Consider the following 14,871-nt stretch of genomic DNA (forward strand, 5'->3'; position numbering starts at 1 on the left):
GGGGTGGCTATTCAAATGAGCCCTTCGCAAATTGCAGTCTGTTCCCACCTCTAAGTCTGAACGAGCGCGCAAAACATACGCTCGTTTATTTGATAAAAACGCCCCCTGGCCGCTCGCACCATACATCTTGTCCGCTATTTATTAGATTAATCGAGTACATCGTACAGCGTATGAACTGCTCGCTATTCTTGTGGTTGGTTTTTTCAACCGCTATTTTGCGAGCAGTTCGGAGTTAAAAAAACCAAGTGACGTGGTCAATGGCGCTGCTGTATTAATTATGCACTCCCTTAAAACGCCCATTTTGACCTTTAAGCACGCCTGCGTTCGAATTCCACTCCCCCGTTTTCAAGCACCTTCCCCTGTTACCACCCACATACGCCTCATTCTTTCACTCAAAATAGCAGGCACTCGCTATATAGCGTACAAACGATTTTCGGCCGCACTGACTGGTTCGCGCATGCGTACTAAAAACCGTACGCATGCGCAGATGTGCGAACATCGCTCGGAACGAGCGTACTGCCGCTAGCGAGTGGCTCTGAATGAGGGCCTTAATGTGCACAGATTTAGTTTTTCTCTGGTGCATCTAGCACAATCCAAGTACTTTTCTATCGCCCACCATTGGTAGACTGCACCACTTTAACTGATGTGTTAAATGTGCAGGTACGCAGTTTGAAGTCCACCACTGGTGAGTATAGCTGTTTGCTTATTAAGTGTATTCATTTGATGGAAAGAAGGGAAAGAAGAAGCCCTTACTTGTCCATAAGATTGTGCCAAATTGTAGGGATCTCCACAATTAGCTTCTGTATCTGCTTGGTTCAATACACAGTTGCTCCAACAGGCCCTTACTGTACTCATCCTAGGTTACCATCTCTATGTGGACAGTAGGGGCTCATTCAGACCCGCTCGCAAGCGGGTCGATGTTGGGCGAATGCGCATGCGCACGACGGAGGGAGCTCCGTCGTGCGCATGCGCGAGACCCGGCGAGCGACGAGGAATCCGTCGCTCGGGGTCTCGCACCAAAGGGGACGTGCTGTCGATGGTGATTGACAGCACGCCCCCTTTGGTGGGCGTGCCGGGGGCATGGCTGCCAGACTGAGGCGTTCCCATGGGAACGCCTACCGTCTGGGTCAGTGGGAGTGATTTGGCTCTGATAGAGCCAAAATCACTCCAGGGCTTGCAGGGTCTCGTCGCAAGCCCGATGGTCGCGATGGTCTTGACCATCGCGACCATCATCATGGACGCTCGCATAGGCTGTCGGTGGTAACCCACAGCTATGCGAGCGTCCAAGAGGCCGCTCCATTTTTAGGGAGGAGGGCACTGATTCAGAGCGAGCGCTCTGGTCAGAGCGTTCGGCTCTGAATCAGGCCCAGTGTCTCACTTTACTGCATTACACATAGGGAATATGGGAGTGGGATAAGGAGGTTAGAGGGAGGCACAAACTATTGCACTGGCCAGGCCCACACATGACCAAACACGCCCAAACACTACTGGCACCACATCCACTGCTTCTCACAGTAGGCTCTTGATTATTTTGAGCCCAAGGCCAATGTGGCTCTTAATCTGGCCCTGCCTTATTTTCTCATTATCTCTATACAATTCGAGGACCAGTCTCCATGTCAAGAGACATAGGCCCTCATTCAGAGCCGTACGCTCTGAGCAGAGCGCACGCTCTGATTGAGGGCCGCCCTCCATAAAAATGGAGCGTCCTCCTGGACGCTCGTATAGCTGTGGGTCACCACCCACAGCCTATACGAGCGTGCATTTTGATGGTCGTGACCATCGCGACCATCGAAACTGCGAGCCGGAGCCTGCGGTTGAGGTTTTCAACCGCAAGCTCCGGAGTGATTTTGGCTCTATCAGAGCCAAAATCACTCCCACTGACATCACTAGTGATCTCAGTGGGCCGGCTTCTGACAGGAGGCGTTCCCGTGGGAACGCCCCCGTCAGGGAGGCACGCCCACCAAAGGGGGCGTGCTGTCAATCAACATCGACAGCACGCCCCCTTTGATCAGACACAACGAGTGAAGGACTTTCCTTCGCTCGTCGCGTCTGGCGCATGCGCACGACGGAGCTCCCTCCGTCGTGCGAATGCTCAGTGCAGAACATCGACCCACTTGCGAGCGGACAGCCGCTCGCGAGTGGGTCTGAATCAGGGCCATAGTTTGTGGTATTTGTAAAGGTCAGGTAAGTGAAGGTCGCCACTTTGCTTAGGAAGAATAATTTTGATGTAGGTAATACAAGGTGTCTTACTGTTTCAGATGTATTAGATTATTAATGAGTAAAGATTGTCAAAGTGTTTCTAGTGAATGAGGAGGGGCACTGTACGGTAAATGTAAATAAGTTTGATAGCTGCAATTCTGCTCAACTCATATTTAGCCTTAACTTTATAAGACGTGAACTGTGAGCTATTAGTTTAATTAGGAAATTAATCTTGAATAGTATTTTTTATGTTTGATGGGATCTGGATTCCCATATAGGAGTGAGTCTGTTGTCCAAGACTATTTATATTTTCTTTTCATATATATTAATTTTTCTGCTGGTATATTTAGAGGAAGGGTCTCTGATTTTGAGTCAAGTTCGTAATAGGAGGCTCTGCTATATTGATCTTGTATCGTGTGGTGGGCCGCTAGCGAAGACTTAATTTTGACTGTGAAAAGCCATCATCAGTAAATAAGCATCATTAATGTATAGTTCAGGCAACATTAGTACCTGCCAGGTGTTGAATTGCTAGATCAAATATCAGAGGCGAGCTGGGGTATCCCAGCTCGCCTCTGATGCCTCGTACCATTTGTGATGGCGAATTTGTTGAATAGGGATCCATTTTTGTATACCTTAGCAGATTGGCCCCTAAAGAATGATAGGGTGGCTTTTATTTATATTGGTTTGGAATTAATTTCTTTTGTGTGTTTCTGTCATGTAGGTCATGATCCAATAGCCTTCTCAACATCTATGGGAAGCAGCAATAGGTATATATGGGATTTAGCGCTATGTTCTATAGTGTTAAGGACTCTTGGCGTCCTATGACAAATATCACCTGATCTGGGCAGATTAGTTTTGGGATGATTGGGCTTCCCTGGTTTGGGTATGGTGACTATTTGTAATTCAACATTTCTGCTGGGAAGTTTCCTAAGGCAGTTCCTTCTTTGTAAAGACTGAGAATGGGTGTGAGTTCTTGTTGCGAAGTTTGGTAGAAGTTCTTAATATACCCATCTGGTCCTGGTGCCATATCATAAAGGAGATTTTTAATAGTTTTTTAGTAGCTGTCCAGAGACTGTTAAAGAGCTGAAATAGATTCCTGGTCTATTGTGGTGTGCTGTTTATCTTTTAGGTTTTATAGATTAGCATGGCATTTAGCAAATACCTTTTTTGGTTGGAGAGTTTGAAATGTTGGACCCTTATTGGTCCATTAGATGCCTTATTCTATTTCTGGCTTGTTTTCCAATGAGTTTCCTCACCATGGCCCTACTGACTCTATTGTCAGAGATGTAGACGTCTGATGAGTTCTTGTGAGGACAGCTTGAGACTGAGCTAAAAGGATCATTTACAATTGCATTCTGACCATTTTTTATTTTTTTTTATTTGCTGATGGCTTTGGACAGGTGTACCTTATAATGGGGTGCAACAGATGCATGTTTTGCCTCCCAGGTTCCCTCTGTGAGTGCTTTAATTCCGGTTTTTTTTTAAGTATTGCATTAGTTTGGATGGCAAGAGCATTCAGGGAGCACCAGTATTTGAATATATAAGTATCTTCAAGTTGGTTGATTTAATTGAAGGTCTGAATGGAGTCTTTGAGAGCTGTTTTGGTTTAGTAAAGAGTTTAGGAGACGCTAAAATCTAGGGAGAGTGTAGGTTTTAAATCCCAGCGAATAGGGGCACGGGCCATCTAGGTAATTGGTATAATGTCTATTGTAATCTTGACTATATCATTTGTAAGTAATATCTTGGTTAATAAATGGTAAATGGGGCTCACCTTTTTATTGGTGAGATTATAGTGTTGATATAAATTTTATATATCTCCATGTCTCATTCTAAAATGGGGATTATTGCACTCCCCTGATTATAGTGACATAAAAGACTGAAGCTTGGAGCTTAATTTTGACGTGGTTGCATATAATAAAAGAAATCAGTATTTAGTGCAGTATTACTTTGAAGAAAATCTAGTGATGATCATTGAAATGGTGCTCACCATAGAAGCTTTTACCTTGAAATTAAATCCTCAATGATCTCCTGTCTATTTATTACTTTTACAGAAGAATTGTAAAGTAGTGTAAAATCAACTAAAATGATTTGTCAATAAAATTGGGGGCACTCACAGTGCTAGCAGAAATAAGGCACTCAGTATAGACAAGGTGTTATTATGGCTGCAGTGCACAATTTACTTAGAATGATGTTCCTTCTAGTAGCAAATCCTTATTTCACGTCATCTCTTTTTACGCGTTTCGCAGCTTTTTGATCACTTTCTCAGTTAAGAGAAAAGGAATGTGACCGTTAACAATAAAAGTTGGCAATTGGTGAAATCTATATACAAGACTGCTTGGTATTATCCTCGCTAACGCTTCCATGTCTCTGATCTCCTGTACATAGAGGAGTGCTTTTCAATTGGGTCCACACTCACCGCCTGATTCAGCAAAGATCGCTATTCTGCTAGAGCGCACGCACCGCAGTTGCTAATCTTAGCGGTGAAATGAAAATTTTTTCAATCGCATTGCGATCACAGCTTACCATAAGGATGCCCACTTCCCCTTACACACATCTGTATACTTGAGCAACATAGGGATATAGTCGGTAACATCGAGGAACATCGGACCCATATGCACAGTTAAGGCTGGTCAGACATCACTCAGAAATTGCTAACTTCAACCCACGCTATGAGGCCTCATGCTGCATATGGTATTGCTGTGGATAATTTATGCACATCCTTGCAACGGCGTTGCAATGCACTGGCACGCCTGCGTTCTCCCGATCACCATCCACAAACGGCACTTCCTGTCAGTCAGTGTGCTCTGGGTATGAGTAGCCTCTGCAAATGCATTTCCCATCGCAATTGCTAGTTCACGCATAGCGACTAATACGCATTTGAATGCGAATTAATCGACCAATTGCGTGCGTCTTTGCTACTGAGATCTTTGCTGAATCAGGCCCTCAGTTTCTTAGAGGTCCACTCACTTTACCTTATTACCATCTACTTTTGATATTGTTGGATCAGTTTTCATCTAAAGGCCTTTTAATAATTCAATAAATGATTCACTTGTAAAGTGTGGGACCACCTTGAGCACTTGTTGAATTCCTCCAAAATCCTTAGTAGGTCCTTCTCCATTTTGCTTATGTTATCTATAATTTGTGCTGTAAGTGTTTCAGCTGCAATAATAGATCAGACCTTTGTGGGGGAGGTTGCAGGTAGACATAATAACAGTGGGCCTGGTTCAGAGCTGAACACTCTTTCAGAGCGCTTGCCCTGAATCAGGGCGGCATTTTTTTTTTTGAGAGCCGGCCTCCTGGCCGCTCACTAAGCTGTGGGTGACCACCAACAGCTTTTACGAGTGGCCAGATGATGGTCACGACCATCTGGCTTGTGACGAGACCCTTGTGGTAGGGTCTCGTCCATTGCAAGCCCCAGTGAGCTTCTGGCTCTAATAGAGCCGGAAGCTCACTACTGAGGCCGCCCCCAAACGGCAGGCGTTCCTTCGGGAACGCCTCCGTTTGGCCAGCCACCCCCCCTGCCCGCCTCCAAAACGGGGCGAGCTGTCAATCACAATCGACAGCCGCCCTGTTTTGGTGCGAGACCCGTAGCGTGCGCATGCGCAGTGGGGGACCATCGACCCGCTTGCGAGCACTGTGCGCTCCCGAGCGGGTCTGAATCAGGCCCAGTATGCTATGTTACTGACCTATACATTTCTCCTCTTTGGACAGGTACGGGGATGGATACATCATGATTGGATTCTCTTTGGGGTACTTTGTGGTGATTTCCACACACATGAGTGAAATTGGTCACGAGCTTTTCCATGCCTGCAACCACAAGGATAACCTAACCAGCATCGCTATTTCACAGTCGCTGAACAAAGCCGCGTCTTGCGGCGATAACATGTGAGTAGATCGATTAATCTATAGTTCTCTCCTTAATATTCTAACACGCTCCATCCTTATGAGTGGCGATGTTTCCTTTGAGAATGATTAACCTGGTGCAGTGCTTAATAGAATTCCTTACTAGTAATGCTTCACCCTCTCTCTGTCATTTCGTAGTACTGGCATGTATAACTTATGTAGCTTCTACCTAAGCTGTTTCAGTTTAATATTCATTATATGTTTTAGCATAAAAATCCATGACTTGACTGAGCTGAATGAAATGTACGCCATCATTACCATGGACGATGAAACCAAAGGTAACCTATCTGTTAATACAAAGATATTTGCTAAGACTGGGTAAGACTGACACTTCAATAACCATAAACATCAACAGATTTAAAAATGCGGCATCGCTCTATGGCCGTTCTAAAGTACAACAGATATTGTGTATTTGGCATCACTGAGCATAATTTTGCATATTTTAGAATAATTTTGCATAATTGAGCATATTTGAGGTCAACCATAGTCTTAGTTTTTTTTAGTGCTGCTAGATGTTATTTTATTTTTCAGTAAGAATGATTGAAGTGAAGTCTAGTCTTAGTTGTGTTAGCACAGAATGTTATAGTAGGTAGCAGTTGCTCGATCATAACGTTCTCTGGGCCTGATTCAGCAAGAAAGGCAGTTGGTTATACGCACGCAATCGGCCAATTGTTGCATACTGTACTATGCATGCGTCCGCGTCGCAGTGCACGAACCCTTCAATGCGATCAGCTTGCGATTGCAGTGAGCACACAGCGTCATTATACAGTGAATGACAGGAAGTGACCGTTCGGGACTGTGACAGGGGTGGTCAGTGAAACGCAGGCGCCCCAGTGCGTTCGAACGCCGTTACAAGGGTGTGCATAATTAAGCCCCTGCGACGGAAGACGCAGCTTGAGCTCTAGATACACACAGGAAGTTTAGCAATTCTGAGTGAGGTCTGGTCAGCCACTATTGTGCGTATGGGTCCGATGGTTCTCGATGTTACCGATGTTTTCGCCAACTTGCTAACTACTGAGGCTGTGAGTAAAGGTAATTGGGAAGCATTATGTAGTGCTGGGCGTCTGCATCTAGTGCTGCGGCGGCAGTGCGAATGCAATCATTAGCATATTTTCCCAGCGTACCGTAGTGAATCGGGTCCTCTGTCCGTTGTAGCATCACATCACTCAATAATCAAACGCTAATAATACAGATAGAATGCGGGGACACATTATATAAACAGCTGTGTATTCTTCTAGGTTTAGATAAAATTTCCTGGACAGATGATGGTCAGTTGTTGGCTGTATCCAGCCAGCGAGGGTCACTCAATGTCTACTTAACCAAGCTTCCTATCCTTGGAGATAGGAGTGGCACAAAGATTGCCTATCTCACATCGCTGCTGGAGGTCACCGTGTGCAATCCCGTGGAAGAGGTAAACTAAAAAATGCTCTCAGGTTAATTCTTATCACATCTGTACTTTCCACTGGTTATTTTGTGGGGGATGTAGTCATGTGGCTGCCGGTCACAATCCCGACAGCGGAATATCGGCTAGGGATTTATGATAGGCGGCAAAATACCGACGCCTATCATAATCCCGACACTAGAACGCCGAGAGCGACATCCCGAACGAAGGTAAGTCCGGGGCACCCTTGGTGTTAGCCGCATAGGGGGGGGTTAGGATTAGGGATTCTAGCGGGGTTAGGATTAGGTTTGGGGGGAGGGGGGGAGATTAGGGTTAGGCACCCCTAGGGGGCAGGGTTAGGGTTAGGCACCCCCAGGGAAAAGTTAGGGCTAGGTACCCCCCGGGAAGGTGAGGTTTAGGGAGTGGTAAGGGGGGGGTTATGGTTAGGCACCCCCGGGAGTAGGGTTAGGCACCACTAAGGGAGGGTTAAGGTTAGGGGGGGGGACAGGGCAGGTTAGGGTGCTTCTCTGCCTCTGTCGGGATCTTGATCCTGTCGGGCATCCGCTGTCGGGATTTGAACCAGCAATTTCAAACCCATTCCATTTTGTGGTTCTATGTAAATCTTAGGACAGTTTGTAGGTAAGTGCAGTAACACTGGGCCCCACACACTAGAGGCCATGAGATACACTTGAGAGCGGTGCGCTATTTGCTTTTTATTATCACATTTACTAAAACTTTCCAGTCCTAAATTTTACATTAAATTCCACTAATTAACAAGAGCATAACATACGTTTGAGGGATATACCATATTATTATATTATAGGGAGTGATTTAATCTGACATGAGGTTCTGTAGTAACTTTGCAGCTATGTTACCGCACACTGTTATAGTCGTTACTCGTTTCTGCGTGCAGGTTATAGGGATGTGCGCAAAAATTTGCAATTTTTTTTTCCTGTATTAATTTGTTATTCAACATATAATATTTCTTCTTCTTTTTTTTTCCCTGCAAGTTGCTTACGGAATATCAAAAAGCTTTACCAACTGATTTGCTGATATCCACTGAAGCGATATATCGCCCCGATATGTTGTTTCTGGCCGAAACAGAATGACATATCGGTAGAATAATTTTGTGCGTACGCCCAATCTGCGCACTCCCGTGGTCGTTAGCGATATCTTCCGTTTTGCTGTGCTGCACGGCCTACCGGACGATATCGCATGCGGTAGCTTGCAAGGTGATGAAGGACGGAACGAGGGATGTAGTAAAGTACATATGATCTGTTTGTCACTTAGGAGTTACCAATCACCGTTTCTGTTGAAGTGGAGCCCAATTTTGTGTCGGTTGGTCCTTATCATGTTGCTGTGGGAATGAACAATCGGGCCTGGTTTTATTCCCTGTTAGATACAGGTACGATTATTTCTGTGTTATACTGGTTTATTGCATAAGACTGGACTGAGCCTGCACTAGTATTCAACCCGCCTAAAAAGTCAACAAATGTGTCTGTTTTACAACTGATATTTACACAGATTGTTCCAGACAGTATTGTAGAGAACCAGTAGCCTGTTAACGTAAATTTTCATACTCATAATTCATTATATTTGTCTGCAGTTTTTTTTTTTCCTGAATAAAAACTAAAAAATGCTGCTTGCTTACAGTCTTAACCAGTGCAGACTAGCACATGGTGGAACCATCTTTTCATGCAACAACACCTTTAAGTCTGTTGGGGTAAGTTTCTACCAGGTTTGCACACTGTTTGGGAGTGATTTTTGGCCATTCTTTCTTGTAGTATGTTTAGGTTGTGCAATGTCCCCTTTCGATTGCAATTCTCATATACTGACACAGATTCTCTATTGGATAGAGCTCTGGACTTGTGGCTTGGCCATTATAGATCATTCATCTTTGTATTGTTTAACCACGCCAGTGTTGCTTTGGCCTTGTTCTTAGGATCATTGTTCTGCACTCTCTATCCCACATTTAGCTGGGTCACTGATGTTTTCTGGCAAACTCCAGATGTGCTTTGAGGTGGGTAATGGCTTCTTTCTTCTTCGGGGTTCATGGGGTCCACAGCCATTACGTTGGGGTATGAATCCTGGTCACCAAACAGTTAATACAAACGAGCTCTCTGCTCCCAGGATGCATCGGGTCCCTCCTCATATACCCCACCCCCTGCCCCAGGTAGCCAGTTCTTCCTGTTTGGTGTGTACACCACATAGACAGTGGGACTGCAGGAGCAGTCCTGCAGACGAGTAAACCCAAAAAAAAAAGAGAGAGTTTTACTCTCTATCTCAGCAGGTGGTCTGAGCTGCCCTAGAAGCAGCCTCGCGCATGATCGGAGACGCATCGGCCACGCGCTGCAACTACCTCCTCTGGCGCCGCACCGCTAGCCTTGGCAGGTCCATGGCTAGGGCTTCGGCAGGGGCTCTCATGCCCTGGACCGCACCCGGATCAAGGGGATGGCAGGTAAGCGGGTGGTTGCGGCGGCCGCTGACGCCGGGACCACGTGGCGGTCCGGCCTCCGGCGGTGAGACTGGCCGGAGGCATGCTGCAGTCGGGAGGCATACAGCTTGTTTCCTACACTAGACCGCCGGGATATGATGTTCCTGACCAGCCGGGGCTTGTGGCGGCGGCCAGGTCATTTTACCGGACAGGTCCAAGCAGCATATGGGAGGTACACTTCCCCGACGGCCCCTCCCCCAATCCACACGCTAGTTCAGTACTCTGGCGCGGTGATTGTGGGTTGCTCCTCCCAGCCTCCATATAAGGCAGCCAGCGTGTATGTCAGTTTCCTTCTCTGATCGCTGCTGCTGCAGGACGCTGGGCAGTCTCCCTGTATACCTTTCCTACTGCTGGTTCAGGTTTTACAGGGCTCTATCCTACCTAAGTCTAGGCTGATTGTTGGTAGTGAGAGCTTATATGCGTATGACTCGTAGAAGTGTTTATGCATGACATGTGATTGTTGTCTATGGATACTGTTTCTTCTGTAAAAGTACTGTAATTCCTGTATACTGTCACTGTCTCTCCCCTTCCCTTGCTACAGGCGTGTGGTTTGAGAGTAGAAAGCAGCACATATACGCTCAGAACCAGTGGCATAGTTGACATGTCTAAGGAGTCTGAGGGTCAGGCGGGAGCCCCGTTGCTGATATTCTGTATAGCCTGCTTGGCAGGCTTGTCCCCACGGGACTTTCTACAAAATGGGCTTTGTGGGAACTGTTTTAGACAGCCACCACACCAATTAATTCTGCCTGTTACAGGCCCTGAGCCTCCTTGGGCATCATTTTCTCAAGTTATGGCTCAGGTGGTGGAGCGGCTGGCTGCCCCGGTACCACCGGTTTGGGGTTTGCCTCAGCAGATGCATCCTATGCCCATGATGTGGCCGCCTTGGATGGACCCTGGTGCGGCTAATGTTATGGAATCATCCTCGGGGGTTTTTCAGCCTCCTCAGGCTGTCAAATCAAAGCAGCCTAAATCTAGGCACCATGGGTGACTACTCCAGTGCCTCCGAGGAGGAGGAACAGGCACAGGACTCTTTACAGCAGGCTAGCTCCGAGGAGGGTGATGATCATTTCCCAGTAGCCGATGTCCCCTTTCTGATAAGGGCTGTAAAATCGGTGTTAAATATCGAGGAAGGGGATCCTCCGCTTAGGAAGGCCCCCCTGTTCAAGCGCCAGAAGGTGGTTAAGGCAGAACTCCCAAAGTCTAAACATTTATCAGAACTTATGGAGGAAGCGTGGGTCTGTCCGGATAAGAAAAGCCATCCTTCTAAAAGAATGGCGCTTCTATATCCTTTTCCAGCAGAGGACTGTGCCAGGTGGGAGAATCCACCGTCAGTTGATGCACATGTGGCGCAGCTGATTAAACGTACCACTCTGCTAATCCCAGCGGCTTTGCTGAAGGAAGCGACGGATAGGAGACAGGAGAGTTGCCTCAAATCAATCTTCTCGCTTGCAGGATCGGCCATCCGTCCAGCTATGGCCACTGCCTGGGTAGCAAAAGCTATTGAGGAGGGGCCAAAACTTTAGAGGAGTCTTTACCAGATGCCTCTAAGGAGCAACTGGATATGATCTCCTTTATTAGAGAAGGGGCCTCTTATTTGGGAGATGCCGCCTTGGATGCAGGGATCCTTTCCTCCAGGGTTTCAGCGGAGTCCGTGGTGGCACGTAGGATTCTCTGGATTGGAAGGCAGATGCCGGGTCCAAAAAGGCCCTAGAATCACTTCCATTAACAGGGGGTGTTCTTTTTGGTCCAGAATTGGACAAAATTGTAGCCTCCATGGCAGCCTCAAAGACGGCAGGTTTGCCATCAGCAACCTCGTCTAAATTGAGAAGGGCGTCCTTTCGGGGGTTTCAGCCGCAGGGCAAGGCCAAGGGTCAGCCCTCAGTGAGATTTCCACCAAAAAAGGCAGGACCCAGGAAGCCCTGGCAGAACAAACGTCCAGGATCTAGGGTCCAGGATAAACCAGTGGCCTGATGGGACGGGCCTCCCTCTGGGGGATCCCAGGGTGGGGGGGCCGACTACTTCGGTTCTCGGAGCCCTGGCACCTCACGACGGAGGATGCCTGGGTTCGACGAGTTGTCTCCCGAGGGTACGCCCTGCCGTTTTGGAGGACTCCTCCTCAAAGGTTTTTTTGTGTAAACCCACAGGAGGGTTCAGAAAGAGCTTTTGGCCCTTCAGAAAGCAATTCTTGCCTTACTAGCATCGGAGGTAGTGATTCCGGTTCCAGAGAATCAGTTCCGAGAGGGATTTTACTCCAATCTGTTCTTGGTTCAAAAACTGAACGGGTCGTACCGGGCTATTCTGAATCTGAGAGAGCTCAACAAATTTGTTCGAGCCCCCGGGTTCAGGATGGAAACATTGCGATCGATTGTGTTGGCAATGGAGCAGGGGGACTATATGGTATTCTTAGATATACAGGATGCCTACCTCCACATACCAATCACACAGGTTCATCAAAAATTTCTTCGTTTTGCGGTAGGAGGGGAACATTTTCAATTCCAGGCCCTACCTTCTGGCCTGTCCACAGCCCCTCGGGTATTCACCAAGGTGATGGAGGTGATGATGGCATGCCTCAGACGCCAAGGCGTCAGGATTTTACCTTACTTGGACGACCTCTTGTTGCTAGGGCAGTCCCCGCAGCAGTTACAGGATCATTTGAGGCTGACAGTATCATGTCTGTACAGTCACGGCTGGATCATAAACTGGCAAAATTCGTCACCCTGTCCGGTACAACAGATGTGTCATTTGGGAGCAAGATTGGACTTCGTGGTGCAGAAAATATATCTGCCGGAGAAGATTCTTGCCTTACAATCACGAATACGCAGGTTGCTTCGCAACAGGCAGATATCTGTTCTAGTGGCCATGCAAGTCTTGGGGTCGATGGTGGCCACCTTCAGGATGGTGGAATACGCTCAATTCCACTCCAGGCCACTGCAGCAATTAATTCTGTCTCGCTGGGACAAGGATCATCGCACGATCAGGTCTCAGTTGCTGCGTCTCTCTCCAGAGGTGTGGTTGTCCCTGTCCTGGTGGTTGCAGAAAAAGCATCTCAGGCAGGGTCGCCACTTTTGGGTGTCGGATTGGACATTGCTCAAAACCGACGCCAGTCTTCAAGGTTGGGGGGCGATGACGGGGTCACACACTTTCCAAGGAAAGTGGTCAGTGGCAGAAAGCCTGCTACCGATAAACATCCTGGAACTAAGAGCTATATTCAAAGCTTTAATGCAGGCTCAGGAAATCTTAAAGGGCGGGCTGGTGCAGATACAGTCGGACAATCGCACCGCGGTTGCCTACCTAAATCATCAAGGGGGCACAAGGAGGCGGGCTGCCTTGGCAGAGGTATCAAATATCTTGGTCTGGGCAGAGACTCATCTTCCCACGATATCTGCCGTGTTCATTCCGGGGATCCTGAATTGGGAGGCCGACTTTCTCAGTCGGCAGGAGATAAATGCAGGAGAGTGGGCCCTATATCCACAGGTTTTTCGGAACTTTGTGGACAGGTGGAGTCTACCAGAAATAGATCTGATGGCGTCAAGAAGGAACAAAATGTTCCCAGGTACGGATCCTGGACAAGAGATCCGGGAGCAGAGTTTGTAGACGCACTGACAGTAAAGTGGCGTTGCAAGCTGGTATATCTGTTTCCCCCGTTTGCTCTTCTTCCCAGAGTTGTCAGAAAGATCAAACAAGAGGGCAGCACCGTGATCTTAATAGCTCCGGCATGGCCGAGACGGCACTGGTTCACAAATCTACGGTCTCTCTCCATAGACACTCCATGGCCTCTGCCATTGAGACCGGATCTGTTGCTACAGGGTCCCTGCTGGTACCCGGATCTTCATCGGCTATCTTTGACGGCATGCCTCTTGAGGCCTCCGTCTTGAGGAAGAAGGGGTTTTCCGAGTCTGTTATACGGACGATGCTGAAGGCACGGAAACCATCCTCAGCCCGTATATACTATAGAATTTGGCATACTTTCTTTCAGTGGTGTGAACTGAAAGGGTATGACCCACAGAAATTTCTGATATCCAGAGTGCTTGATTATCTTCAAAGCGGTCTGGAAAAAGGGCTCCGCCTGGCCTCTTTGAGGGTACAGGTGTCTGCTCTTTCAGTCTGGTTCCAACATAAAATTGCTCTGAGACCAGATATAAAGACCTTTTTTTAGGGGGTGTTGAGGATTCAGCCTCCCTTCGTTTCCCCGGTTGTTCCATGGGACTTGACTCTAGTTCTGAAGGTTTTACAGGCTCCTCCGTTCTAGCTTTTTAATTCAATAGACATCAAGTGGCTAACAGCAAAGACAGTGTTTCTTCTTGCTATAGCATCTGCACGCAGAGTGTTGGATTTAGCTGCACTTTCCTTCCGTGAGCCGTTCTTGGTATTTCATCAAGATAGAGCAGTACTACGTACTAGGGAGGGTTACCTTCCGAAAGTAGTGTCTATATTTCATATTAATGAAGAAATGGTAGTTCCAGCATTTCAGGGCACTAGTCTCTCGCCAGGTGAGGCTTCCCTGGATGTGGTCCGTGCAAAATGGAGGAAGTCTGATTCACTTTTTGTGCTTTATGGTTGTCATAAGCGTGGCTGGCCAGCCAATAAACAGACACTGGCCAGGTGGATTCGCATGGCAATTTCATTGGCTTATACACAGGCTGGCATGCGGGTGCCGGATTCAGTAACTGCACATTCTACTAGGGCGGTAGGTCCATCATGGGCGGCCCGCCGGGGTGCTTCTGCTGAGCAATTATGCAGGGCAGCCACATGGTCTTCCATCCATACCTTTGTCAAATTTTATTCCTTTGACACTTTTGCCTCTCAGGATGCCTCCTTCGGGCGTAGGATTCTCCTCTCTTCCGAGAGTCAGGAGCGTCCCCGCCCGTAGGGTTAGTGCTTTGGGATATCCCCA

General features: G+C 47.5%; 1 protein-coding gene across 1 annotated transcript in view; it reads left to right on the forward strand.

Moving 5' to 3' along the window:
• Positions 1-14,871, forward strand: part of WDR19 (WD repeat domain 19) — a 120,404-nt gene that overhangs the window by 24,473 nt on the left and 81,060 nt on the right. The window contains exons 9-12 of the mRNA XM_088482982.1: positions 5,911-6,084; positions 6,310-6,380; positions 7,341-7,513; positions 8,774-8,888. Coding sequence (XP_088339108.1) covers positions 5,911-6,084; positions 6,310-6,380; positions 7,341-7,513; positions 8,774-8,888 — 533 coding nt within the window. The remainder of the gene's footprint in view (positions 1-5,910; positions 6,085-6,309; positions 6,381-7,340; positions 7,514-8,773; positions 8,889-14,871) is intronic.

Source organism: Taudactylus pleione, unplaced genomic scaffold (genome assembly GCF_031769625.1).
Source record: "Taudactylus pleione unplaced genomic scaffold, aTauple2 ptg000302l, whole genome shotgun sequence".
NCBI classification, from domain to species: Eukaryota; Metazoa; Chordata; class Amphibia; order Anura; family Myobatrachidae; genus Taudactylus; species Taudactylus pleione.